Genomic DNA, 24960 nt, shown 5'->3' on the forward strand with positions numbered 1-24960 from the left:
TCTGGAGGCCTTTTAGGGGAGGCATTAATTATCCTTTAACAAATGTGTAAGGTGTACAGTTTTTCCGCCTGCCGCCGCTGGTCTTGCCCCGCCAGCGCCAGCCCCAATTAACACACAGAGACTCTGTATTAGATATTATACTGTTGGCCAAGTGCTAGTTTCTTATCGGCTAGCTCTGTCTTAATTATTAACCCATTTCTATGTATTTCCACGTGGTCTTACCGAGAGCGGAGAAATGGCGGTTCTGTTCTCTCCAGACTCTCCATCTTGACTCCTCTTTCCTACCTCCTATTTCCTCCTTGTCTCCTAGTCCTGCCTATCTTACTTTCCTATTGGCCAACAGTGCTTTATTCATTAACCAGTATGAGAAACATATACAGAATGACATCTCCCATCACAAATGAGTTAGATTATAATAGGAGGAGAGGATGTAATGAGGGCAGAATCAACAACATGTATAAAAGCTCAGGCAAGAAATTCAAGTGCATGGTAAAGAAGTAGGAAGAAGACCAGTGTGGATAGAGTACAGTGTAAATGCCTTGTGTGTATGAGTGTGAGTATGTTGTGTTGTGTGAACCTGTGTTGTGTTGTGTTGTATGTATACATGTTGTGTGTGGTGTGTGTGTGGCAGGGATGCTTCACACTTGATATTAGCTGAAAGGCTGAGAAGTTCTGTGTGAGCTATAAGTAGAGAGCAGTAACATGAGTCTCAGAACTCTCTGGGCTCCCCAGCTCTGATGCAATGCTCACTCGATTTGTCACAAAGCAGAAGGGGTATCTTGGGCTCCGTTACTAAGTAGGAATAGCTTTGAATCCTAGAAAGACATCTTATCAGCTCTTGGCTGTGGGCAAACTGCTTGACTTTTCTGATCCACACCCATCTAAAGTTGAGATGGTAATGCTTATTTGTCAGAATTAAGTGACGTGTCAGAAACTCCTGGCTTAAGAGGGGTTTCCAGTGGGTTTGGTCAGTGGGGTCCTGGCAGGAGATTAGAGGGATTTTTGAGTTGTATCTATCAACTGAAAGCCCGTTTCTCTCCTGCTGTGCCTGTCCCAGACTCTCTCCCCCTGCCCTTCCTTCCCTTTGCTGTTGCTAGCCCCGAGCAAGCAGCACTGTACCTTTCCTTCTCTCCAAGTCTCGACTCCCCCCTTGTAAATGATCCCTTTCATTAAACCCTTCTCAAGTAATCCTGACTTTGAGTGTGGCATCTGTTTCTTTCTGGAAATACCAAGTGATATACAAGCTGCATCTGTCTTGGGTCTTGGCCTCAGAATGGGCATGCTGCCTGAAATAGATGTGAAATCACACTTTGGGGTTTGATTTCCAGGCCCAGACATCTGTGGCTTTGGCAACAATAGACTACAGGTCATCCTTTATCACCAAGGGAAATACCATGAGAACAACAAGACCCTCAAGTGCAGGGTGAGTATGTGGATTAGTCCTCAGCCTAGAGCAAAGGGTTTTGTTTCTTAAATTTTTAAACATTTATTTATTTTTATACGTATGATTGTTTTACCTATATTTATCTGTCCACATTCATGCCTGGTGCCCACAGAGACCAGAATAGGATGTCAGATCCCCTGTGACCAGATTTACAGATTGTTATGAGTTTCATGCATGTGCTGAGAGTTGAACCCAGGTCCTCTGGAAGAGAAGCCAGTAGTCTACACTGCTGAGCCATCTCTCCAGCCCCAAGAATAAAACATTACCAATTAAATGTTATCATCTCCACTTTATAGATTAAGTAAACCCAGAAATGTGTTATATATACATTGTAGGAGTTTACAAGGAAACAGCTGGCTAAAAACACTGGAAAGTAATGTGGTATAATGTCTGGTGTGACATAATTGCCCATTGCTAGACACTGGGGTGGGGGTCAGGCATGCTGTACTTAGATGAGATAGGTGTGTCAGTTTAATCTCAGTAACATGAAGTTAGAAGCATCTAGATTAGCTGCCGGACAGTAGTATGGTCAATCAACAGTCCTAAGAGACATTATTTGGGATAGATTCCACCAGAAAGGTCTTTCGAATTAACCAAACTCACAGTAAAGCCTGATACAGTGATTTATACCTGTAATCCTAGCTACTCTGAAGGCTGAGGTGGAAGGGCTGTGATTTCAATGCCAACCTGGGTGATTCAGGAAGATATTACCAAAACAAAACAAAACTTTCACAAGTAAAGAAAAGAGATGAGGGAGCCGGGTAGAGGGCCCCTCCTCAGCCTCTCAGCCTGGAGGCTTCGGTAGAGACTGCTTCCTGGAGAAGGCTTTCCTTGTGCTGAAAGATGAGTGTGGCAATTTCAGGGAAAGATGAAACTCTTGAAAGAGGAGACTGCATGAGCAAAGTCAAGGAAACTGAAGAAACCAAGGCACAGCATGAGGGCTGATGCAGCTGGTGTACAAGAGAATGGCAGGAACAGGGTCTAAGAAAAGTCCATAGGCCTGGGGCATTAGGGATCTTGTGTTGAAGCTAGGCTTTCCTGACCAGCCTTGTACATGGGGATGGATGTCTGAGCCCTCTGGGACAGGTCTAAGCTTGGAGGCTTAGACATGATAGAGAAATCATTTACCCCTGCTGCTGAGAGAAGCTCACAGTTTAGCAGGACAGACAAGAAAAACCAAACCAGAGAATGACCAAACTTCAGCTAGAAGATGGGGACCACAGGAGTGTGCACCGAAGGGTGAGCCCAGAATCCCTGTTAGGTGTGTTAACTAGAGGAAAGGAAAAAGGAATGTGGCAAAGTGTGTATAATATGCGTGGGGGTGAGGAGGGGCTTCAGGCAACACAGTGCCTGAGATCTGCAATGTCCTGTATGGAACTGAAATATCACCCATTCCCTTTGTAGATCAACAAAGACACTCACCTGTACACTCTAATCATCCGCCCTAATGCTACTTATGAGGTTAAAATTGACAACGAGAAGGTGACCACAGGGGGCCTAGAAGATGACTGGGACTTCTTGCCACCCAGGAAAATAAAAGATCCCTATGCCAGGAAACCAAGGAAATGGGATGAACGGCTACAGATAGAGGACCCTGAAGATAAAAAACCTGAGGTCAGAGGGAGTTTAGCTGGGAAGCTGATCTCAGGGGGAAGATGGTATAGTCAGGACATCAGAGCAGATGACTAAGTCAAGTCTCTGGGAGGTTGGCGCCATGACAAAATAAAGGTCTGAATTCAAGCCAGGTTTAGCAGGTATGCTCAGGGTAACTAGAGTAAAGGTGAAGAGTGTGTGGGAGCAAACCACATATAAGCCATAGCAGCAGCCCACATGACTGAGGCAGGATGAGGTCAGAGACAAGGATAATACCCATCTGAAATGAGCTTAAAGCACTCAAGGTCAGAACGATGGTGAACCCCGGCTCCATAAAGGCTGTTTCTCTCCTGCACTGGGCCATCACACAGCAGAGACGGAGGGCAGGGGGGTAGGGAGCCAGTTCTCCCAGTCTGCACCTGAGTCCCCAGTTTCCACCCAGATCATGTCACCAGCCTCATGAAGGAACATTCTGTTTTAGGACTGGGAGGACTCTGAGTTCATCCCAGACCCAGAAGCCAAGAAGCCGGATGACTGGAATGAGGCGATGGATGGGGTGTGGGAAGGGCCTCTGATACCGAATGTCAAGTATAAGGTGAGGAGCTTCTCTTTTCTTCCTTTTTGTGGGGGTGGGGTGGGGTAGGGGGTTCAAGACAGGGTTTCTGTGTGGCTTTAGAACTGTCCTGGAACTAGCTCTATAGACCAGGCTGGCCTTGAACTCACAGAGATCCATCTGCCTCTGCCTCCCGAGTGCTGGGATTAAAGGTGTGTACCACCAACGCCCAGCTGGAACCTCTCTTTTCAGTGAAAATCAGATAGGAGAAATCAGATAGGAGAAATGTCAATTCAAACTTAGAAAACAAAATTTCTAACCTTCTAACTTGTAATCCTAACCCTCAGGAGGCTGAGGCAGAAGAATTTATTGCAAGTTCAAGGCCAGGCTGGGCCATACAGCAAGATCTTGTCTCAAAACAAAAGAAAATGAAGTAAAAACAAAGCAGAAACTCTGAGATCCTGTGTTCTTCCCTCTTCTTCATTCCAAATAGAATAGTGGTCACATCAGAACCCTGTTCTCAGCCTCCTCCTATTTGCAAGGGAGACAGGGGCTGGTAAAGCTAGCACTATGGTAATTGTTCAGGCAGGCTTGGGCAAGGAGCTTGTCCAGAGTTGAGAAAAGCTGCCAGTTAAAGGAACAAATGGCAGTGGTTTAGGGCTCAGGACTCCGATGTCTTAGAAGCAGGCCAGAAGGGCAAAGAGTGGAATCCCCATTAGCCCAAGGCATTTAGGGGATAGAGGGACTTCTTTTTAAAGGTGAACCCCTGGTCTCATGGCAGAAGCAAGGACTAAAGCAGTCAGCTGACAAACAGTCCAGCAATAAAACTGACTGGAGCAGGCATTTTATCTGGCCACAGTGTCCTGTGCCACACAGGAGAAAGAGCACAGCTCCAAATGCCAAGATCCTTAGACAATGTTCTCCAAGAAGCTGCGTTTTAACTTCGTGAATGTGCCTATTCAGAGAGAGGTCCAGGCCAGAATGCTACCATGTCATTTCACTCCCAGTAGGTGGAAAAGGGAACTGGGAAGAGTCTTATGCCTTCACTCAAAGAAAGGGAAAGTTCTAGGAGTCTGGTACACAGTTGCTTATAAATTGATTGATGCTTTTTGATTGAATGATATTAGAAGAATGGGAAGTTATTACTGACATATCCACTCTTGGTTCTCTGTTTAGGGACAATGGAAACCTCGGATCATTGATAATCCCAATTACCAAGGGGAGTGGATTCACCCAGAGATAGACAACCCCAAATACAAGCCTGACCCCACCATCTGTCAGTATTATAACATCAGCGTCCTTGGCCTGGATCTTTGGCAGGTAAAGCACTCTGGGCTCACAGCCTCTTACCAGTGGTCCTTGAAGCAACCACAAAGTAGAAGCCCCAGCCTGGAAGTTACACACTTGAATAAATCTTGATCTTTCTAAATTTCAAACAACTCATCTTTAAAATGGGAGTAATTATATTTATCTTCAAAATTATATGAGCCAAAATTTACTTAGTTACCCCTCCTCACCACCACCACCACCACCACCACCTTTTTTTTGTTTTTGTTTTTGTTTTTGTTTTTCAAGACAGGGTTTCTCTGTGTAACAGTCCTGGCTGCCCTGGAACTAGCTCTGTAGACCAGGCTGGCCTTAGACTCACTCCTGAGTGCTGGGATTAAACACGTGGGTTCCCACCACCACCAGGTTAACTTAGTCCCTTCTATACACACACACACACACACACACACACACACACACACACACACACACACACGACTGCATGTTTGTTTAATTTTCACCATATATCTATTCGTCAACATGAAAAAGAGACTCAGAAAAGTTGAATAAATTTCCTGAAGATATGTATCTGGTTAAGATAAGGAGGAACAGTCTTTCTTTATCAGACCTACTCCAGGGTGCTACTAATACTTTTTGATGCCTTTGTTGATCTTACATAATTTGTTAGGCTGTTTTGTTTTGTGATAAGGTCTCATGTAGTCTAGACTGGCCTCCCTCCAACTTGCTATGCAGTTGAGATAACCTTGAATTTCTGATCCTCCTGCCTCCACCTCTTAACTGTTCAGTCACCAAAACTTCTGGAACAAGTGCCCCCATGTTTTATGTTCTTAGTTTCTTTATTCATTTCCTGCTTTTTTTTTCTTTCCATTTTTCTCACTTCAGGAGGTCAACATAGAAATGGAATGAAGTCACTGCCAGATGCCAGGCAAGGGTTCAGAAGGGTGGGAAGAAGGAAGGGACACAGCTTATTTCTTTTCTTCCTGGCTTATCTGAAGAACATGGATACAAATCACACATTTACTTTACTACCTCTCTTTTTTGGGGTTGTTCTTCTTAAATAAATCAGAACTTTCTATATTATATACATTTATATAATCATTAATCTAATACACTTTCCTTAAAAACATATGTGTGTGTGTGTGTGTAAGTATATGTGTGTGTGCGTGTGTGTGTGTGTGTGTGTGTGTGTGTGTGTGTGCATGTATGTATGGGGGGGGGCGGGTAGAGGAGGTCAAAGGATAAGCTGTGGGAGTCAGTTCTCTCCTTTCATCATGTGAGCTCCAGGGATTGAACTGGGGTCACAAGGTTTGTCCACAAGTGTTCTTTCCTTCAGAGCGAGCCATCTCACTGTCCTTTAAAATGCTTTTCCCCCACTAAAAACATTAGGGTACACATCTTATTCTCTATCTTTGTTTAAAAAAAAAACTTAAAAAAGGGCTGCTCTCTATGCCTCAATTCTAATATTCTAATGCATGTAGGTCAACAGAGGATCACAGACTCTGATCTGGAATGAAGCCCCGGGGACTTTGTTTCTAAAATCCGAAAAATCTGAGGCACACGTACGTGCGTGTATGTGATAATTCTGCATGATGCATCATATTCATAGGCATTATTTCTCTTCTTATAATTTCTAGCTAGGTCTGACTCCCTGGTCATATTTCTCATCACTGAGCTAACCAGGAACATCCAGTTAGCCACAGAATCCTTGTATTTTATAGGAAAATACAAGTGACTAAGTACAGAGACAGCCAGCATTCTTGACCTGTCTCCTCTACCACGAGTTTCCAGCACCAAGATGCTCTGGCATCCCAATCACCACCTTCTTTATTCTGCCTCTGTCCCAGCTGACAGCCTAGTCCCTGACACTTCCTTTTTCCAAGTCTGGTGCCTCCGAATCCAGTCCATTACTTTCCCCCCTACTTGGAAGTGATTGCATTCTGATGTTAGGGCCAACACTGGGAGGAGATAGCAGAGAGCAAACATCCCCTTCTTCTAGGACTCCATGTGATCTTTGAAGGGACAGTAACACAAACGACAACACACATACCTTATATATATGGTATACCAGCCCATGTATAGGCCAGACATTGACATCTGGTTGTTCTTCCTCAATTATTTGTCCATCTTACTTTTTTTTTCTTTTGTTTTTGTTTTCCAAGACAGGGTTTCTCTGTGTAACAGTCCTGGCTGTCCTGGAACTCACTTTGTAGACCAGGCTGGCCTCAAACTCACAAAGATCCCCTTGCCTCTGCCCCAAATTCTGGGATTAAGGGTGTATACCACCACTGCCTGGCCCATCTTACATTTTGAGGGTTTCTTGCTGAGGTAGATCTTGCTATTTTTGCCAAACTGGCTATCCAATGTGTCCACCTACCTCTGTCCCCACTGGGTTTGGATTACAGGCCTGTACTACGATGCCTGGATGCTGGGGAGCTAAACTCAGGTCCATGTAAGCACTTTACCCACTACCATCTCTCCAGTCCCTACTCTTCCCACTTTATGATCCAAGGAATAGCACAGGAAAACCAGTAATTTTCAATGAATTAACCTGTTAAAACATCTTTAAGACTGTATTTTACAACTGAATGCAACTCTTTCTCATGTGTTCTTTTCTTTTAATTATGTGAATACAGCAGGAGAAGAAGTGCATTTTCTTCTATTTGCATATTGCAGATAAAAGCCTGTAAGCCCAGATGGGAGATGAATAGATCAAAGTCAACAAAAGACCAAGCTGTTAGGAAGCAGGGCTGGGACTTTGATAGAAGTAAGGGAGGGAGGGAGCAAGAGGTCACTGAAGAAAACAGGGAGGATAGGAGCACGCTTTTCAGTAGGAAAGATGGCCAAACCAATAAACAGGCAGTTTTCTAATCGAGATTGCAGACAACTCAAAAGGAGAAAAATCTGAAAGGTCAGAGAATATCTCACAGTTGCAAAAGATTTTCTACAAGCCAATTTAAAAATAAATGACTTAGAGCAAACTAAAAATTTCTTGCTCTCCTGCGTCTGTTTTTCATCTCTTTTTCTATAGGAAGCGTCACTAGTGTAATGATGTAAGCCAAATAAAAAGCCTTTCATATTAAGAACAAAAATGCAAATATATATATATATATATATATATATATGTATATATATATATATATAGGCTTTTGGTCACAAAACAGCAGGACAGAGCTTTATAAAATACAGAGGCTCTGCACAGAAGCTTCATACTGAAAAACTTTTTTTTTCCTCACACAACAGTTGGAGTGAAATTAACATTGATTTATTTTATTTTTGGTTTTTTGAGACAGGGTCTCACTATGTAAATCTGGATGTCCTGGAACTCACTATGTAGACCTGGCCAGCCTCAAACTCAGACATCCACCTGCCTGTTATGCAATGTTTTCACTCTTTTGTTTTTTTTTTGGGGGGGGGGAGGGAGGCACCACCCATCTCCCAAATAAATCACTCACACAGGCTTATTCTTAGTTATGAATACCCAGCCTTAGTTGGCTTGCTTCTTGACAGCTTTTCTTAAATTATCCCCTACCTTTTGCCTCTGGGCTTTTTCCCTTCCTTTCTTCTGTATATCTTACCTTCACTCCTACTCCTTGGCTGGTGGGGCTTGTTGTTCCTCCTCTTCCGTGTTTCTCCTTCTATTTTTACTCTCTGCCTGCCAGTTCCACCTATCCTTGGCACTGCCTCGCTATTGGCCGTTCAGCTCTTTATTAGACCATCAGGTGTTTTAGACAGGCAAAAAAAAAAAAAAAAAAATCACAGCTTCCCAGAGTTAAACAAATGCAGCATAAACAAAAGCAACATACCTTAAAATAATATTCCCCAACACCTGCCTCTGCCTCCCAAGTTCTGGGATTGAACCACGCCTGTCTTAGCAATGATTTAGTCAACAGTCAACATCACAGATAGGCAACCCTTTGGTCCTTTGAAACACGTCTAGATACTGAAAAGTTATAATAATCCTTCTTGTCTGTTGAGTGACATTTGCTAGGCACTGTGCTAGGTATTAGTTCTAATTTTCATGACACTAGTATGAGAGAGTTTTATTATTTTTCATTATTCACATTACTATGATGGTAATGGCAATGATGATGATGGTGATGGTGATGATGATGATGATGATGATGATAGTTTTACTATGTCACACACTGACTGGCTTGGAACTCACTACGTAGACCATGCTAGCCTTGACTTCGTAGACATCTGCCTGCCACCTGCCTCTGCCTTCTAAGTGTTTGGATCAAAGGAATATATACCATACCCATCATCATCATCGACAGGGTCTCAGGTAGCCCTGGTTGAACTCATACTCACCATGTAGTTGAAGATGACCCTGGACTTCTGCTTTACTCTCCCAAATCCTGGGGTTACAGGCATTGGCCATCACATCTGGCTTCCTTGATTTATTACTGAGAGAGTAACTCAGAGGGATTGAGTAACTTGCTTAATGTCATAAAACTAGGATGTAGCTGAGATGTGTTCAACTCCCTGTCTTGTGCTCCTTTCTGTTTTATTCCTTTGTCACAAAATAAACACCGAAACTATTATAAAGCATGGATTTAATCTTTTAGTCACAAACACTAAAATTTTGTTTTGTTTTGATTTTATGACAGGGTTTCATGTACTATTACATAAAGAGTTTGGAGGTACATGAAACCCCAACCCCTTTGCCTCCACCTCCCATGTGCTGGGATTATAGGCATACACCACAAAAAATGGCTTCTTAGAATACTATTTTGAGAAACAGAGAAAGGGGCTGGAAAGATTGCTCCGTAATTATGAACACTTGCTGGTTTTGTTAATAGCATCCATATGGTATTTCACAATAGTCTGTAGCTTTAATTTCAGGGGATTTAATACAGTCTTCCAGCCTCTGAGGGCTCCTTCCCTCACATGGTGAACATAAACTGACACGGATACACACTCATACAAATAAATAAATATGTCAAGAACCTTTTGTAGGGGGAGGAGTTTATATGCATGTGTGTATGTAGGTGTATACACCCACTGCCAGAGGAGAATATTAGGTGTCATGTTCTATCACTGTCCACCTTATTCTGTCCAGATAATGTCTCTCACTGAACCTGGAGCTAGCCAGTAAACCCCAGGGATCCTTCTGTCTCTGCTCCAGCTAGCACTGGGGTTGCAAGTTATACACATTTTCCACTCAGGTCCTCATGTTTATGCAGGAATCACTCTTAACCACCGAGCCATGTCTCTAACCCCCTAGGAACCTAATTGTAATAATCTCTTGGTTTTCACTTCAACAGGTGAAATCAGGCAGCATCTTTGACAATTTTCTTCTAACAAATGATGAAGAGTTTGCTGAAGAGGTTGGAAATAAGACCTGGGGATTAAGAAAGGTGAGATATTCCTCCACCCTGAATTCCAAATGTCTGATGCCATTTGCAAAATCAGGACCCACAGCTGGTCACATGGCCTTGAGAGACAGAGAACTCACATTCACTGTACATCTTCAACCTGTCACTCTGAGCACTTTGCAAGATGTGTCTTATTTGGTCCTTAAGGTAACCTTGAAATGTAGATATTATTCTATTTCTTAGGTATGGAAACTGAGATCCAGAGGCTAAACTGCCCAAGGCCAAACACCCAGCCTCTGACTTGTTGAGTTGGAGACTGAACCCAGAGCCCATGCTCTTTTGGTGTACCACAATGCCTTCTCAGTGTGCCACTAGAGGGAGCCACTCAGTCCACCTCAGATGATTGGGAAACCAGAGGAAGTGGTGGTCCTGTTTACCAGCTCCTCCCTTCCCAAAGCTATTTCATGTGTGGAGTGATGTTCAGGACAGTGGCTTCATGAGGAAGACATTCTGCATCCAGATGTCCTGGCCCTCAAGGAAGGTCAATCCAAGTGTTTGTTAGCCAGGGCTTAATAATTCAGGAAACTTAGGTACTGGCAAAGCACACACGGAAGGTAAAAACAAAAGCAACAACCCTCCCCCACCTGCCCTGAAGAAATGACTCCATTGATAAAGCATTTGCTGTGTAACCATGAGGACCAGAGTTCGGATTTTCTGAGCCCACACAGAAGCCGTACGAGTTTCCAGGGCCAGGTGTGCTAGGCAGTTCTGCCCATGAGCTGTATTACTACAGCTCTTTATACTTTATATTGTAAGATGGGCTGCCACAAAGTTACCCAGGCTGGCCCTGTAGCCCAGGCTGGCCTTGAACACATGTTCTTTGCCTTCAGCCTCCTAAGTAGCTGAGATTACAGGTCTTTGGCGCCAGGCCTGACTCCCAGTAGATCTAACTGAAGCTGTTAGGTGTGGTAGCCTTACCCTTTATCCACTGGGCTATCTTGCTAACCCTGTGATCAGCCTAAAAACATACTTTTTAATCTGGCTTTATCTTGTTTTAAGTCAGTGTTACCATTTTTGTGATACTAGGGATCTAATCTAGAGCTTTGAACATACCAGAGTCACTCCATCACTGAACCACGCCCCAGCCCTCTAACACTGACATTGTGTCATTATTATATATTAGGTAAGAACATGAATTTTCTAGGTAGACTACTTAGATTCAAATCCAAGCTCCATCCCTGACTAGTTTGTGAACTTGGTCAACTTATTTAACTTTCCTCACCTATCAATCAGGAAAAATGATAGCAATTATCTTCTAAGTCTCTAATATCTAGCATGTGTTTAATACATGCTATCTATTAAACCATATATTTACTTGACAAATACTTAGTAAGAGCCTGTCCACCATGGCAGTTGTTGGGGATATAGCAATTAAATAAAACTGAAACATTTCTATCTTTATGGGGCTTGTATTCAGTTGGCGAGAACAAAATATAGAAAGTCCATTTGAGCTGGGTGTGATGGCACATCCAAGACTGCAAAACTATAGGGAAGGAGGCAGAAGTGGAAAGATTGAGAGTTCCAGAATTGGGCATGGTGGCATACATCTTAGATCCCAGCACTCTTGAGTTCGAGCCCAGCCAGGTCTATGTAGTAAGTTCGAGACCCTGTCTCAAAAAAATTCTTATAAAAAAGAAAGCATTCAAAGTCATTCTGGACTATGAGATATATATGTGTGTGTGTATATATATATATATATATATATATACATATATATATAATATATATCAACCCTCTGTGTTAAGGAGAAAATAAGCAAATCAATAAATAAGAAATAAATTCAAACATCAGATTCCCTCATGTAGAAAGTGGGATGAGGGAGTAATGTTATACATCACTGTGAGGAATACAAACAACACACAAATGTTTAGCCTGTGCTAGGCAATGACGTGGGCATCAAATAAATAGATGATGAATCCGGATTCATTTTATTTTTAGTATTTTTAAATGTTTTGAATAATTTATTTTAAATTTTTTATTATATTCATTTAGGGTATAAGTATATGCACATGCCACAGTATGTATGTGGAAGTCAGAGTACAACTCTTACTATATGAGTTCCAGGGATCAAACTCAGATCATCACAATTGGTCAAGTACCTTTCCTTACTCTGTCATCTTGCTAGCCCATTTTTTTTTTTTTTACTTTAGTTTTAATTTCATTTTACTTTTTAATTTTGAGACAGTCCAACGTTAAATTCTTTGCCTACCAGAGAATCACCTTGAACTCCTGATCCTGTTTCCACCTCCCAGGCACTAGGATTACAGATGTACAACACCATGCCTAGTTTTGAATCTATTTTATTTACAAATGAACTGTACACCTTACACCCAGACACAGATTTCTCTCCACCTCAGTGGTGCTGAAATTCACATGTAGATGAACACCCTCCTAGGAATCTTGAAGTCCATGGGAAGACTACAGATGTTTCTAAAATGTACGCTTGGGAAAAAAACAATGTATCTGTTTGTATCATCAGTGAATCTTTGAAATCCCACACTTGAAACAGGATGTAGAGCAGCAGTGGAGAGAGATGTACGAGGAAATGGAGAAAAAGAAGGAGGCAGAAGAAGCCAAAAGGAAGAGGGAAAAGCAGCGGGCCAGGCAAGAGGACATCTGGGGCCTGGATGAGGAGGATGAGGAGGACAATGAAGAGGACATGGAGGAGGAACCAGATGAAAAGCCCAAGCAGGAAGACGGTGCTGACAGGGCATCTCTGGGTAAAAAGGAAGCCGGCTTCGGCCAGAAGGATGAACTGTAACTGCCGAGACAGGGTTTCTGCACAGAAGCAAGAGACAGTGCTTAGCAGGGGAAATGCTCACGAGGTTAGCCCACTGAGGGAAGGAAAATGACTCACTCCTTTTAGATAAACTTTGGATTTATATTTCTACCCCCTCCCTCCCTTGCTCTATTTGCTTATTGGTAGAAAGGGAATGATAATTTCTATTTCATGGTGTGGCTATAGGGATTGGATGAGGTAATATATATAAAGTGCCTGTGTAAGGATGGAAAAATACAGCCTAACTCTCCAATGACCCCAGGAAGCTAGAAGTTTAAAAGTACTAAATACCTTAAATTCCAGACCCTGCCCTCAGCTAGGAAATAGGCTAAAGGTCACACTCCTTGCTGCTTACCTGACTTTGTAAACTGCTTGTGAAACCCCCACCCCAATGACCTAATCTAACTGCCATTTGTCACCCCACCTAGGAGAGCCCGCACAAATGCAGACCTCCAAGGCTATAGAAAACTGAGGTCTATAAGGGGGGGGGGGCTTGGATGGTTTAAATTAATTTGTCCGCACCACGCAGGCTCTGGATGCTATGAGATGATTGGTTTAAGATGCGCAGGCTTTGTTGTAACCCTGTAAAAGCTGTCTCAATTCTGTACTCAGGGTCCTCAGTCCTCTACCCCTTCGTGGTGCATGACTGTGAACCCCAGTGCACTTGGAATATAAAAGACCTCACCTCATGCTTTTACATCAAGACTGCTTCTCATGAGTGATTTGGGGTGTCGCCTTTCCTGAGTGGGACCCGCTCTGCGGGTCTTTCACCAGATGTAAATACATTGAAAAAAAAAGTAGTACTACTATTATGGTTATCATGGTGTTTATGAAATTAATTGTTGGTAAATAAGTTTCTCTATAAACTTGATTCTCACTTTCAGTTGAGCCTTATATTCCTGGGGATTTTCTTTGTTTAAATATATGCATTTCTTAGTATTTACTGAGCAGTGCTAGCAGTTCTACTCAGTGTTTTCCTCTTGTGAATGCATTGCACACCTAAAAACAAAATCAGAACATCTATTGAGTGTTTGGGAAAATACTGCATGAAAGTCATTTTGTTGGCTGGCTGTTCATGCCCTAGTTTTTAAATGACTGCTGCTTGTTTGCAAGTTTGCTGATCTGATTTCAGTCTGCTTTGTTCCACTTGCTCACAGTATCACTATCTCTTGCATTCTTGTAGTTTTTTTATAGAGTAGAAAGCATTTTCCCAGGAATTTGCAGTGTGCCTACAATGTGCCCATTCAGTCTTGCATCGGTTCATCGCGGAGGTCATTGCTATCTTGGTTTTACAGACACAGATTCTTGTTCAGGGTCAGTCAGTAAGGGGAGGGCCAGCATCTGAACTCAAGTTTATCTGGTTACAAAGCTTATCCTTCTACTGTTCCAGCCTATTTGAATGAATATCTGTTGCTACTGATACAGACATGGGCAACCTGTTATGTGGAAGAAATGTCCTCTTGGGTGTATTTTTAAAAAATCCAACATTTAAGGAGACAATAACTATAACATGGGGCTACACACATGAATCAATGTGTTCACTAAATATCTACCGGAAAGAATGAACTCTCAGCACTTGGGAGGTAGAGGAAGGTGGATCAAGAGTCCAAGATTGTCCTCAACTACATGGTGAACCCAAGGCCAACCTAGACTAAGACCCTGTCTCAAAAACTAACAAACAAAAAACAACTATCCAACAAAACAACCAACTCACTCTTCCTATGCCTACTGCTTTCAGAGACAACTTCACAAAGAGAGTAACTTTTGAGCCAGGTATTGAAGAATGCAGAAACATATAGAACAGATTTTGGAGTTAAGAACAAGGAGCCTGAGCGTCAGGAAGTAGAGTCACAAGATCAGTGAGAGAGGCAGGAAGCTCTTCCTTCCACTCTGGAGGCTGGGCCCTAGTCAGTTCTGTTTTTGTTCTTTAGAAAAACTAAACTTTTGAGGCCAGCCTGATCTACAGAGAGAGTTCCAGGAGAGCCAGAACTGTTATATAGAGAAAACTCATCTCAGAAAACCAGAAAAGAAAAGAGAAAAAGAAAAACTAAACTTAATTTTAAAGAATATCTTTTATTTATTCTTTGACAAATGGATACATGTATACATAAGCACCTAAATCCCCATTTAAGACAGGGTCCCATGGTCTTACCATGTTGCATGACTGGCAGATAACTTATTATGAAACATAGGCTAGCTTTAAACCTCCTCCTATCTTAGCCTTTGAGTGCTGGAATTACAGGCATGCAAAAGCTGCCCGTATCCTAATGGTGGGTTTTAGAATATTCTAGATTGGGGCCAGTAAGATGGCTCAATGGGTAAAGGAGCCAGATTCTATCTCGGAGTTTCATGTGGTACAAGGACAGAACTATCTTAAATCTTCTGACTTCTACACACATGCAGTGTATATACAAGAATTCATAAGTAAATTATTTTTTAAGTGACAATTGGGAAAGAAACGTGTCCAGATTAGTGCACTACCAGCCCAGAGACTGTAGAGAACTTTCCATAGTCAGGTGGAGTGCCCACAAAAGACAAAGTTTCAAATAATTTAAAGTTTTAAAATATTATACATGATTAGAGCTATTAGAGATCTCTCTGGCACTGCTTAATACAAAGCACATTGAGATGTCACTTTACAGACAGCAGCCCCTGACCCAGAACCGGGTGATGAAGTGAGCTTCATGTAGCTAATTCCGTGGCACAAACATAGCTTTCTTCCTTCCACTGAAGGATTCAGGAGAACACTAAATGGTCCTCTCAACATTAAGGAGCACATGATACTTTTTTTGAGCAGTGAGAAAGGAGACAGACATGAAACAAAGTTGGTCTCAGGGCAGTGGATGAGTGAGTGACAAGAGTATTTGCCTAACCCTAGTGCAGGGAGAACTAATGGGTGCCTTTCAGAAGTCTCACCATCTTAATTTGGTTACATCTAATGAAAAAAAGTTTAAAAAAAAAAAAAAAGCATTGTCCAAAGATACCTCAAGTTAGAAACCTTCAGGGCTTACTTCCTAGAATCCCCTTTCCTATTTGACTGGGGCCTTGTACAGAATAGTGAAGTTTCCTAAGATGGAGTCCCTGCCTGGGTTCTGTTTGGCTTGTCGGTAAGGCAGGCCCATATTCGTTTCCCTCCTCTATGAAGAAGACAGTATGCACTATGCTGAAAAGATATCTTCCAAAAAAGAAGAAAGAATTAGATTGCTGCTTCTAAGCTGTCAAATAAGGTAAAAATAAATTTGAATTGCTACAACAACAAAGCCATTAGAAAAATGTATATATCACAGAATGCTTTTTTAAATTAAGAATTTTTATGGATATAGGTGTTTTACCTGCATGTATATTTTCTAACACCGGTGTGCCTGGTGCAGGTGGAGGTCAGAAGAGCACATCAGATTCCCTGGAACCAGAGTTAAAGATTGTTGTGAGCTGCCACGTGGTTGCTAGGAATTGAACTGCAGTCCTCCGGAAAAGCAGCTAGTGATCGTAGCTGTGGAACCATCTCTCCAGTCCCATACCATGCTTTTAAAAGATATTTTGTATTGTGATTATAATCCCTAAATGTCCCCCGCCCCCGCCCCTGAGCTGGAATCTCTGGGAAGAGACTGAAGAAAGTAAACAAGAAAGCCATGAGGGGCAGAGGACAGAGGAAGGGAGAAAGCAGCCTGCCAAAGATCAGCCTTCTGTTTCAGGGTCAGCTTCTGGCCGGATCAGGGAGGAGTGGCAGGCAGACAATAGGAGCTCTGCATCCCGTTACTGCCTAGTGGAGCCTGGTCCTGAATCTTTGTGCCCACAGGTGTTCCTCTTTTGTGCCATTCAGCTTGCTTCTCAAACCACCCACCCCATTCCACCCCCACCTGTCTTCTTCAGTTTGTCTAACAGCCTCTCCCAAACTCAGCACTATCTGCCTCTCGGTGAGTTTATCAGCAGGAGTCTTGATCTCTTCAGAGCATCTTTGCCCTCAAGCCCTTCCGGTTCAGGCCAGCCTTAGTGATCTGCTTATCTGTCTCTCTGTAGAGGACTCACCTGCTCAGCTGGTTCCTGTTCACACTTCCTATCTACCTTTGTTTTTAGACAGGATCTCACTACACAGCCCGGCTGGCCTGGAATTCAAAGTGTAGACCGACCAAGCCGGCCTGTAACTCACACAGATCCGCCTGCCTCTGTTTCTGGGCTTTAGTGTCTTTGAGTCATTTCTGCAACCTTCGGCTTCTCTCACTTGATCAGTACTTTCTGCTTCCTGGGCCATGATCCAACAGCCGAAGGAAGCCTGCTTCAGCCCTCTCCAGGGCTGCCTTCCCTCCTGGAGGCACTCGGCCCTCCTGCCCTCCCTCCATCATCTGTTGAGCTCGGACCTTTCACTCCATGAACTCTGAGATGGTGACCTGTGCCCCTGACCAGCAGTTTCTCCATGCTGGTTCTTGCCTGAGATTGTTGTCACAGATACTTTCAACAGGGCTTTTTGTCCAGATACCAACATTCTCTGGTATTATTGTCATACAGGTCTTTCACTTGTTTGGGTACAGTTACCCCAAGATATTTTATATTTGTGGCTATTGTAAAGGTTGATGTTTCTCAGCCATGTGTTGGTGGTGCACGCCTTTAATCCTAGCACTCAGAAGGCAGAGACAGGAGGATCTCTGTGAGTTCGAGGCCAGCCTGGTCTACAGAGGGAGTTCCAGGACAGGCTCCAAAGCAAAACAGAGAAACCCTGTCTTGAAAATAAATAAATAAATAATTAGAAAAAGAAAGAAAAAAGCCCAAAGTTGTCATTTTCTCCAACCCAGAGACAGCTGAACAGTATTTATTATATTACCTCTAGGTTTTCTGCTCATTTGTTGATTGGTTGGTTTGGTTTTGTACATGACATTTTATCATCTTTGGTCTCTGACAATGACACTGAAATTTTCTCCCCTTTCTCACATAGAGAACTAAATTTTGTTTACTGGGATTTTTGTTTGTTTATATATTAAAATGTGATTTTTGTTTTATATGAACATATTTTTATGTGACATTTAAATTTTATTATGTTATTTTCAATCTTTTCTCTGAGCACTGTTTTTATAGGTGTACATGATGTGCTTGAGGGGCACACCATATGTGTATGATTCCCAGCACCCACATAGCAGCTCAGAACTACCTGTCATTCCAGTTCCAGGGGATCTGATGCCCTCTTCTGGACTCTGATGGTACATGCATGATGCACAAGCAACCATAGAAGAAAGATAATACATAAAAAAAAAAAAAAACAAAAACAAAAAAAAACAACAACAACAAAAAAAAAAACCAAATAAGTCTTGCCAGGTGTGGTGGCACATGCCTTTAACCCCAGAACTCTGGGAACAGCTGTGGGGCTCTTTCCACAGCCCTTTGGTGGTGAGTTTTATACTTGTCAATCACACATAACTGTGGATGGCCATAAGATGATTTTCTGCTTAAGTTGTCTAATATTGATGAATGGAAATAACACTAGGATATTTTACATTGTTCAGACTGACATAGGATTCTCAGTCACAAAGTTAGCCTTTTACAAAGACAAGTTAACTTTAGACTTGGGATCAAATACAAAGCAGGCTGGTTGCCCCTGGAGACAATATCTGGTTTTCCCTAGAAATGTATACACAAGGTCCTTCTCCTAGGTGTTGTATTGCTGATTCAAAGCCAAAGCTTGAAGCAACTTTAGTCTGCACGTACTCCCCAACCTCAAGGTTCAGCCAGCTGTTTACTTACTGGGAACCCTCACCAACTTAGAGCTATTTGCAAGGCCATTTGCTCACTGGCCGGTCATTGTGACATTCCAGCCTGAGAGAAACTATGTGACTTAACACGTGTGTTATGGGTATGGGTCAGGCCTTGAAAAAATGACTTATTATTGTCCAGAGGAGAGGTCAGAGATGCAGAAAGCGAAGGCAGGGGCAGCAGACAGCAGCAGTGATGCAGAGGAAGAAAGATATCACCAAAGGCAGGACACAGAGAGAGAGAGAGTCAGAGCAAAGAGAAGGGTGTAGAACTAATTAGGGAGAAGCCGCTGCTAGAAGAGCACCGTGAGGAGAGATGGAAGACTTTTCAGAGAGGATTTTTCAAGATAGAGTAAAGAAAAAGTTACCATCAGAAAGCATCTTAGTTAAGCCTCTCAATGGTGGTGTGTGCCTGTAATCCCAGAACTCGGGAGGCAGAGGCAGGTGGATCTCTGTGAGTTTGGGGCCAGCCTGGCCTACAAAGTGAGTTCCAGAACAGCTAGGGCTGTAACATTGTTAGTAGAGAAACCCTGTCTTGAAAAAACAAAACAAAACAAAACAAAAAAAGAGGAGGTTTCTGTGTTTCCTTATTTTATTTCCCTCAGACAGAAAAGTCTAGCCCTCTCCACATTCATGGAGTATTATTATTTTTTTTTTTTACATACCCTTGTGCTAACTGGGGGCTGCCCAGTCAGCTATAATAAATCAAGAGGGACAGTTCAACTCTATTGTCTATTCAGATTCCCATTGGCTTCTCATGGATGGTGTAGGAAGAGGTGTTTAAAGTCTTATTATTAGACCAATTACCTGTCAAATATTCCTTTACAGGATATATATGTGAATATATGTTTGCTGTGATTAGTTTAATAAAGAAGCTGATTGGCCAGTAGCTGAGCAGGATAAAGGTAAGCAAGAGAGCCAAACTGAGAATGATGGGAAAAAGAAGGGTGGAGTCAGAAGAGTCACCAGAGACACAAAGAGAAGCAAAATGGACTGCTGTACTGAGAAAATGTACCGAGTCACGTGGCAAAGCATAGATAACAAATATGAGTCAATTTACATGTAAGAGTTAGCTAGTAACAACCCTAAGCTATTGGCTGAGCATTTATAATTAATATTAAGCCTCTGTGTGGTTACTTGGGAGTGGCATGTGGGACAGAAACTTACACCTACAATTATCTTTTATAGAAAGGAAGGGGAAAGTTAAGCTAACATTTCTAGTTTTAATGACCCACCTTAAGAAACTAGAATTCTTGGTTCAATGACTAATTTCAAGGGTGAAAGGTGAGATAGAGGAAGTTGGGAGAAGGTCAAAGAGAAACTTGCTTCTGGGATTCTTCCAATGTTCTTCGGTTCAAATTACTTTGCATAACAAAACACTATACTTGACTCTTTTATAAGTCCCAATATACCCACCTTCCTCCTCCTCCTCTTCTTCCTCTTCCTTCTCCTCCTCCACTTCCTCCTTCATCATCTTCCTCCTTCTCCTCCTTCCTCCTTCCTCTTCTCTCAAGGCAGGGTCTGTAAACCAGGCTGGCTTTGAACTTGCAGGAATCCCACCTCAGTCTCCTGAGTGCTGGGAGAAAAGGTGTGAACCATCATGCTGGCTTTTCTTTTTATATTTATGTATGTATGTATTTATTTATTTACTTTTTATTATTTATTATTTATCTATTTTTGGTTTTTTGAAATAGGGTTTCTCTGTGTGTAGTCCTGGCTGTCCTGGAATTCACTATGTAGACCAGGCTGGCCTAGAATTCATAGAGATCCACGTGCCTCTGCCTCCTGAGTGCTGGGATTAAAGATATGTGCCTTCATCACCTGGCTGTCATTCCCATTCTTCTTAAAAATGTTGAGATGTGGAGTCTCCCTAGTTGCCCAGACTGGTCCAGAATTTGCAATGCTTCTGCCTCAACACTGAGACTCTGGAATTATAAGTGTGTGATACTACACCTAGATCATAATACTTTTTTCTTGCAATGGCAATCCTTAACTTTAGATTACCACCAAAGATTTGAGGGTATTCTTCTCTCTCACTAGTTTGGAGGAAAACAAATGAACAGATAGACAAGCCAAAACTCTAAGCTTGACTCTCAGTCAAGTATCAGTTTATATTAATCCAATCACTATTTCTAAAGTGTTTGAACTCCAAAGAAAACATATGGTACCATTATGAAAAGAAGCATTATGAAAAGAAGGAAGAATGGAAACCAAGAAAGCATGATACATGTCTACTTCTTTTCTATTGAACTAACTTTGAGTTAATTCATCTTTATTTTATTTATTTGTTTGTTTGATTTTTTGAGAAAGGGTTTATCTGGGTAGCTTTGGAGACTGTCCTGGAACCAGGCTGGTCTCGAACTTACAGAGATCCTCCTGCCTCTGCCTCTCCAGTGCTGGAATTAAAGGTGTGCACCCCCAATGCCTGGCTGAGTTAATTCATCTTTATAACAGCAACAATACAGTAAATGGGTAATGCAAAGAGAAAATTATATATCAGATATGACTATCCCTCAGGAATTATAACACACCATACTGTAAGGAGTAGGTTTTTCCGCCCGCCTCTGGTCTTGTCCCGCCACTGCGCCAGCCCCAAATAGCACACAGAGATACTGTACTTGATATAATGCTGTTGACCAGTTACTTGTTTCTTATCGGCTATCTCTGTCTTAAGTATTAACCCATTTCTGTTAATCTATGTATTTCCACGTGGTCTCATCTTACCAGAGAGCCGGCTGGCGTCCTGCTTTCTCCAGACTCTCCATCTTGATTCCTCCTTACTACTTCCTTTTTCCTCCTTGTCTCCTAGTCCCTCCTATCCTCCTTTCCTATTGGCCAACAGTGCTTTATTCATTAACCAGTATGAGAAACATATTTACAGAATGACATCTCCCATCACCATACAAAGGTTGTTATTCTTGCGGGTCATGTATTATGCAGCATGACTTTCCTGTGTTTATTTGGTAGTATTAACCCACACTTCTAGTAGGTGCTTTTCTTTTTTCTTTCTTTCTTTCTTTCTTTCTTTCTTTCTTTCTTTCGTTTTTTTTTGTTTGTTTGTTTGTTTGTTTGTTTTTTCAAGACAGGGTTTCTCTGTATTGCTTTGAAGCCTGTCCTGGAACTCCCTCTGTAGACCAGGCTGGTCTGGAATTCACAGAGATCCACTTGCCTCTGCCTCCCGAGTGCTGGGATTAAAGGTGAATGCCACCAACACCTGGCTAGTAGGTGTTTTTCTATCTAGCATTTCTCTTAAATTGTGCTGAGAATACTGACTGAGTAGGATGTCGGCATAATATGTGAGCTGACAGTTGGCTTTTGTCCAGAGTTCTTAACTTGTTAATAACTTCTCCAACTTCCTTGGAGTGGCAAATTTGATATGATGATCTATAACTGAGCCTCATTTCCTTCATTACCTTCAGTTAGATATCCAGGGAGTTAAATTCTCTGGGTTATGATGTTTTTGCCTGAAAAAAAAATGGAGGCCATAAGAACTCCATCTTAAAGCCAGGAGTAGTGGTGCATGTCTTTAATCCCAGTACTTCGGAGGCAGATAAAGGTGGATCTCTGTGAGTTTGAAGCCAGCCTGGTCTACAAAGTGAATTCCAGGACATCTGGGGCTGTTACACAGAGAAACCCTGTCTTAGAAAGAGAAAAAACAAAACAAAACAAACAAAAAAAAACCTTTGTCTTAGAGCTGTGATAATATTAAATAATATCATTGATATAAAGCCTTAGCCTAGGAAAAGATTTCAAGCTCAAATGTAAGTTCAGATTTCCTTTTTGAAGTTATTTTTTCCATGTTTTTAAACATTCTATAAATAACATAGTTTTTATTATAAAAATATTATTTTATGTGGATAAATATTTTTCCTGCATGTATGTTTTACATCACATGCATACCTAGTACCTGTGGAGACCAGAAGAGGACAATGTATTTCCTGGAACTGGAGTTTCAGACAGTTGTGAGCCACCATGTGGGTGCTAGGAATCAAGCTGGGGTTCTCTGGGAGAGCAGTCTATGCTATAAAACCTTGAGCTATCCTTCCAGCCCCAGTTCCAATTTCTTTATTGAACATATACTAGTTGGGCATGGTGGCAGTACTTGGGAGGCAGAGGCAAGAGGATGGGAAATTCATGGCCAGCCTTGGCTGCATGAGATCCTACCTGAAAACACCAACCCTGAACAATAAGACAGTAAAACACACACTTTCCTTTCTGCTGTCTTATAACTAAGATGAAAGCTCTTTGTCACCACTAATGTACATTAATCTTGTTTCCTTGGAGAATAACTATTGTCAGAGAATGTCCTGTGTGTTTAGACTTTAACCAGGAACATTTGCCAGCAGGACATGGTCTCCCGAGAGAAATCCTGTTCCTTATTGGCAACTGGAGTTGATAATTGTGCTGCTTCTCACATAGGAAGGCTTTAGACTCAGACTAAACTGAAGACAGTATATACCTGCTGGATTTCCTGGAATAGGAATAAGCTATCAGCTTCTAAGGACTCCACAAATTCTGTAAAATAGCCTCATTTTACAGATAGAGGAATGGAAAGTGAGAAATGAGTTGATTTGATTGATGTAGGTAACAAAGCTCACCCAGAGACAGCAGACAGGTCAGGTAGCAGGGTGCTTGCCAAGTACACAGAAAATCCTTAGTGAAGAAGAGAGAGAAGGGAAAGGGAGACAGTCTAATGTAAGAATGTTAAAATGGGCTTTGGGCTCAGATGGACATAAATTAGGATTCTAGCATGGACATTTACTGACCCTGAACTTTGGTCTAGTTACTTATTTTTTTTTTTTTTTTCAAGACTGGGTTTTCCCGTGGCTTTGGAGGCTGTCCTGGAACTAGCTCTTGTAGACCAGGCTGGTCTCAAACTCACAAAGATCTGCCTGCCTCTGCCTCCTGAGTGCTGGAATTAAAGCCATGCACCACCACACATAGTGACCTAATTTTTAAAATTTCAATTTCCATATGTGTGGAGTGGGGGATTATAATATTACTCGCTGCATACAGATGTGAAGTTGAGTTTAGAGAGCACATGTGAAACTGAGTAACTGGCACATGATTGATTATTCCATAGAGGGTCAGCTACTTATGAATCCATATGTGAACAGCCCAGAAGCATCTATAGTGCTGACTCCAGGAAGCTCCTGTCCACTGAGCTCCTCCAAAGCAGCTCGCTGTACATTCAGCTGCTTATTCTTACAACCCCTTTGGGATGATTCAAAATGATGGCACCAGGAAGAGAAGGAGACAGCAAGATATGAAGGCGTGGAGAGACCTGACATCTAGTCGGGGCTCGATGGAGTGTGTGTGACCTTGAGCCCCATCTCAGTACTGAGATTACAGGGATGTGCCATTATTTGTTTATTCGAAGCAAGTGTTCTCCTTTGTTTAAGGGAAACAATGTTTTTTTTTTTTTTTTTTTTTTTTTTTTAATCTCCTGTGGTGGTTGTAGGAATAGATACAGATGTTAATGCCCATCTTGTTCTTTAGGAACACTGTAACTATGCAGGGTTACAATTTGTGTTTCCTGTTCTTCCTAAGAGTGAAATGGACTCAGAGGTAGACTAAATTCTGCTCCAGAGTTCAGTTTTTGGGGAACATGGATGGACCTTAGGTGAACCCTTATTAATAAGTTGCTGCTGCTGCAACTGATGCTCAAATATCAATCCCCGTGCCTGCATACTCCCCATTCTTGTGAAAAGCAGGCTCTGGAGATGATCTCCACCCACATCCTGCCAGAAAACAGCTGCTTGGACTGGGCCTGGGAATAAAACCCTCAGGCAAAGTACCCATGGGTTTGCCAATGACCTACAAATGCATTCTGGCTCCTTGAGAATGAGCTGGGCAAATCAATATTTCTCCCTTAGGAATCTGAATCAGGAACCATGAAATGACTGAGGCAATTAGCAACAATAAAAACCACTGCTAATAGAATGTAAAGAGAGGTACTATGAGATGGAGTAACAGTATATATGGGAAGAGATAGAAAGAATCTAGGCTATGACAGACTAAAGTGGCCAGGGTTCAGAAATGGCTAGTAAACAGAAGCCATGAAGTAGAAAAGACAGTGTATGTTTATGTAACAAATGCTAGAATTCCTTCTGTAACAGCAAATGGTGCTGGCCTCTGATACATAAGGGTAATTTGAGGCCAGCCTGGTCTATGGAACTAGTTCCAAG

At 42.1% G+C, this 24960-nt stretch overlaps 1 protein-coding gene across 1 annotated transcript in view; it reads left to right on the plus strand.

Annotated features, from left to right (window-relative positions):
* The window catches only part of LOC127225152 (calreticulin), a 33919-nt gene extending 20672 nt beyond the window's left edge, over positions 1-13247 (plus strand). The window contains exons 4-9 of the mRNA XM_051188443.1: positions 1329-1423; positions 2849-3058; positions 3519-3632; positions 4767-4910; positions 10145-10237; positions 12765-13247. Coding sequence (XP_051044400.1) covers positions 1329-1423; positions 2849-3058; positions 3519-3632; positions 4767-4910; positions 10145-10237; positions 12765-13016 — 908 coding nt within the window. The 3' untranslated portion in view covers positions 13017-13247. The remainder of the gene's footprint in view (positions 1-1328; positions 1424-2848; positions 3059-3518; positions 3633-4766; positions 4911-10144; positions 10238-12764) is intronic.
* The last annotated feature ends 11713 nt before the right edge of the window (positions 13248-24960 follow it).

This window comes from Phodopus roborovskii, unplaced genomic scaffold (assembly GCF_943737965.1).
Source record: "Phodopus roborovskii unplaced genomic scaffold, PHOROB, whole genome shotgun sequence".
Classification (NCBI taxonomy): Eukaryota; Metazoa; Chordata; class Mammalia; order Rodentia; family Cricetidae; genus Phodopus; species Phodopus roborovskii.